Source organism: Anastrepha obliqua, chromosome 1 (assembly GCF_027943255.1).
Source record: "Anastrepha obliqua isolate idAnaObli1 chromosome 1, idAnaObli1_1.0, whole genome shotgun sequence".
NCBI classification, from domain to species: Eukaryota; Metazoa; Arthropoda; class Insecta; order Diptera; family Tephritidae; genus Anastrepha; species Anastrepha obliqua.
Window position 1 is genome coordinate 137,437,075 of NC_072892.1, and position 3,864 is coordinate 137,440,938.

Sequence of the window (3,864 nt, forward strand, 5' to 3'; positions counted from 1 at the left end):
TTTAAATTTTATATATAAAAATAGTTTTCATTTATTTTGAATATTTTTTTGATTAGACATTTTTTCCACTAAATAAATCTAATCACAAGTTGTTAGCCAATAACAAAGTTAAAGCGTATGGCATGGGACTACGTCTGTATATGTGAATATGTGGATGTATTTATGCTACAAGTCTTTAATAAGTGGGTTCCCAGTAAACGGTAGGCTTCACTTTGGTCAGGGTACCTTGGTTGCTAATATAGATGCCTCCATTGTCGTGCAACTCCGCCACTTGAGCTAAGTGTGCACCACAAACCTCGGGTTTCTGAGTCTTGGACGAGTTCAATTTTTCGCCAATTTCCTTGGAATAGTCGAAAGTATATTTGCTGCCAATGTTGTTCTTCAGTGGTGTGTCAGTCAAGCCAGGACAGAATGTAACCACAGCGACACCAGTGTGCTCGAAATAGTAGGGATGCTGAAACGTATAAAGAAAAATTGATGTACTCCTAAGTTTTTAAATTGTTTGTTCAAAATTTTGTGTTTTTTTTACTTACGCCAAGTGAACGCGAGAAGCCCATCACACCGAATTTGGATGCGCAGTAAACAGCCGCTGGTGGACATGGTTCCAGACCCAGCACCGAAGCGATATTCACAATCACACCACCGCGACCCTTTTGGTTCTTATCCATGTAAGGCAATGCGGCGAAGGTGGTATTGATGGGACCTATCAAGTTGATGTTGAAGGTCAACTCAACATTGGGATCAGCCAAGATGCCGGCACCGTTGATCAACACATCGATGTACTGCACTTTGGAGACCACATCTTCAATGGCGCTCTTGATTGAGTCCTTGCTGGTAATGTCGAATTTGGTGTAGTATACCTTGGTTTTTGGGTTGATTTCCTGTAATGCCTGCACAGCTTCGGGTTTGTCCAGAATATCAAAGACGAAGAAAGACTGTAGAAGGAGCAAAAGAAGAAGACAAACAATTAAATATTTTGTCTAACTTTAAAAATATTAAGTACTTAAGGATATCGAGGCTGAGTAGACTATATTAAGATCAAATAATGGGTGTTATTTTTGAAAGGTAATTTTCCATATTATAGTTTTGAACATTAATTTAAAAAAATGTGTGTAAATGTTACAGTAAAATTACAGTCACTTGTATAAGAACAAAATGGAGGAGTCTAAAAATCTAAAGAACATAACAGTACATAACAAAACTTTGCATAGCCGTAAATGTATGAATTGAAACCGAAAATATTTTTTATATATCCAATATTTTAAACTTCTCTGGTTCTAAAATGTGTTTCTCTATAAGAACTGTATAATTTTGTATATTTTTATTTTATTCCAAAAAATTTTTTTTTTCAAAAACTTTTTTTTTTTAATATTTTTCAAAAAAATTTTTTGAAAAAAAAAGTTTTTTATTCTAATATTATTTAATTTTTTTTTTCTTTTTAATTTTACTTCAAAAAGTTGATTTTTAATTACTGGTTCTAAAATATTTTTCTCTAGATTTTATCATTGATGCAATTTTTTAGTAATAAATTTTTTATTTGCAATCTTGAAATTTCAGATTTCGTAAGTTGTATTCCTTTTTAATTGATATGGAAGATATTTGCTAAAGGAGCATTTTTTGTATTTAAGAACTGCATACAATTTTTCTTCATTTTAGTTTTAGTTAAATTTTTTTGTTTAATGTTTTTGTTTTTGAATTTTATTCAAAAAAATGTTTCTTTTTAATTTTATTTAAAAACATTTTTTAATTTAATTTTATTTAAAATTATTATTTTTTTATTTTAGTTAAAAAACAAATTTTGTTTAAAAAAGTATATATTTTCCTGAGGCAACCATTTAGTATTTAATTTTACTTGTTTATTTGAGGGAATTGTTTTCGTTTTTTAGTTTTAGGTTTTTAGTTTGAAACTTTTATGAATCCTTTCTAATAAAGAACTATTAAATGTTCGAAATTTTACATTTTGCTTACATTTTTTTACTATACATTTTTGATATTGTTCCAAGCTAATATATGAAGAAAATAAAATATTTAATATTTAATTTTATCCGATTGAAAAATATTTTTCTGATTAAGCCCAAACTTAATAAAATTTTTATTCTGAAAAACTTCTTCATTTCTTTTTTTTAAATTTTGGGGATTGTAAGTAATTATTATCTTATTAGGAAAATTTTAAATTTAATTCATTTTGATCACATATATTTTTATATTTTATTAAAAGCATTTTTTCATTTCTTAATATTTTTTTTTGTTGCATTCAAATCCAAAACTAAACACTTTGTTATCTGTTTAAAAGACGTTTGATTTTTATTTTTAATTGTTTTTCTTTTGTTGATATCTTTGTTAATAACTTTTTTTGATTTGATTCTGGGAGTCTAAATTTCATTAATTACATATTTTTTTCCTTAGATTTTCCTAATACTTTTTCAAGTTTACTCAATATTTTTTTGAGATAACGGTTATCTAATTTTTAAATCGATTTCACAAATATTTTCTGGTTAAATCCCAACGTTATAGTTAATTTTTTTAATAGCATTTCTTGTTTTTTATGATATTTTCGCAGTTTCAAATTATTTCGATTATTGAATTATTTTCAGGTTTTTCAATTATTTTTCTTTATTATTTTGTTTTCTTAAATTAGATTGACATACACTTTCTCTAATAGTGCTCCATTACACTTGTGCAATATTTTGTTTATCACACTGCGTGAATTTAATATTTTGAATACATTTTGTTTTCCATTTTTATGCTCCATTAAAACTCAAAATTTTCCTCATATTGAATATTCGACTCTCATTTTCACTCATCAAATAATTCAAAGTTGCATTCAATATTCCTTATTTCGAAGGCGTTTTCTACGCTCATAATTAGTGATCTTCCTCAGCTTACCGCCAAATCTCTGGTCATTATTTGTTTGCAGGCTTCATAACCAATGAAGCCCAAACCGCCAACGAACACTACGTTTTTGCCAGCCAAACTCATTCTTACGATAATTTTTTTATCACTCAAAAAATGGAAAAATTTGTTTAGGTATTAAGCCACTGCTTGTTGCACTTTGCGACGACTATGAATTGACTGAGTGACTTGACGGGTTTTTATATCCAAATTCTCAGCGAGTGAGGGGGCTCGTATTGCTGCTGATTTGCAAAGGTAGTGCGCATGTCATTGCGCTTTAGATAAGAAATGGGGCAGGCGCCAATTTAGCGGCACATTTACTTAGCTTTCATTGCGTCAAAATAGCGTAAGCAGCAGCCCTAGCAAAAAAAAAGTACAATAAATCTTCAAGTATTTTCATGAACAAAGTATGTACGTCTGCATGTATGTTTGTGTGTATGCAAACAAATATGCAGAAAGAAATTGCCGAATCATTTGAAAAGTCAGAACAAAATTTGGTATTTCTCAAATACATTTTACGTCATCTCTACAAGAAATTCTGCCTCAATTTTCTCAACGTAAATCACTTAAAAATTAGTTCTCGTTTTGTTGGCTGCTGGTATTTGGCGTACTGCCGCTAATGACTTGCAAGTTTGTTTCTCATGTTAATAGATTAGCAAAACTGGATTATGCAGGCACATGTACGTACACACATTCGAACATGAGCAGATTATTATTGGCACACGTTTTTCGATCTGCACTCCGCTGTGAAGTCGCTCATTTATTTATTCTCGTTACTTAGAAGCTCTCGAATGGAACTGTAATTGCTAGGCGCTTTGTGTATTAACAAATTTTTTCTTTATAATTTTGAGCTGAAAAAGAGTGATTAAAAAACAATAGTAGAAATTTGCCTTTATTGAGCAAACTTAAAACAATAATTAATTTGGCTTTAAAAATCATTTGTTGACTAGAGCTTTCAAGCATTAATTATAA

At 29.6% G+C, this 3,864-nt stretch overlaps 1 protein-coding gene across 1 annotated transcript; it reads right to left on the reverse strand.

Moving 5' to 3' along the window:
* LOC129236286 (alcohol dehydrogenase 1) lies at window positions 1-3,059 on the reverse strand. The gene is made up of 3 exons (XM_054870583.1): window positions 2,887-3,059; window positions 534-935; window positions 1-454 (listed from the first exon to the last, which is right to left on the reverse strand). Exons 1-3 carry the CDS (start codon window positions 2,977-2,979, stop codon window positions 176-178), a joined length of 774 nt encoding a protein of 257 aa, XP_054726558.1. The 5' UTR covers window positions 2,980-3,059; the 3' UTR covers window positions 1-175.
* Between the last annotated feature and the right edge of the window lie 805 nt (window positions 3,060-3,864).

Coding starts and splice junctions, on each gene's coding strand:
- LOC129236286 (XM_054870583.1), bottom strand. CDS start 2,979: ATGAGTTTGGCTGGCAAAAACGTAGTGTTCGTTGGCGGTTTGGGCTTC. Junction 936..2,886: donor TAATGACCAGAGATTTGGCG/GTAAGCTGAGGA, acceptor CTCCTTCTACAG/TCTTTCTTCGTCTTTGATAT. Junction 455..533: donor GCTTCTCGCGTTCACTTGGC/GTAAGTAAAAAA, acceptor TATACGTTTCAG/CATCCCTACTATTTCGAGCA.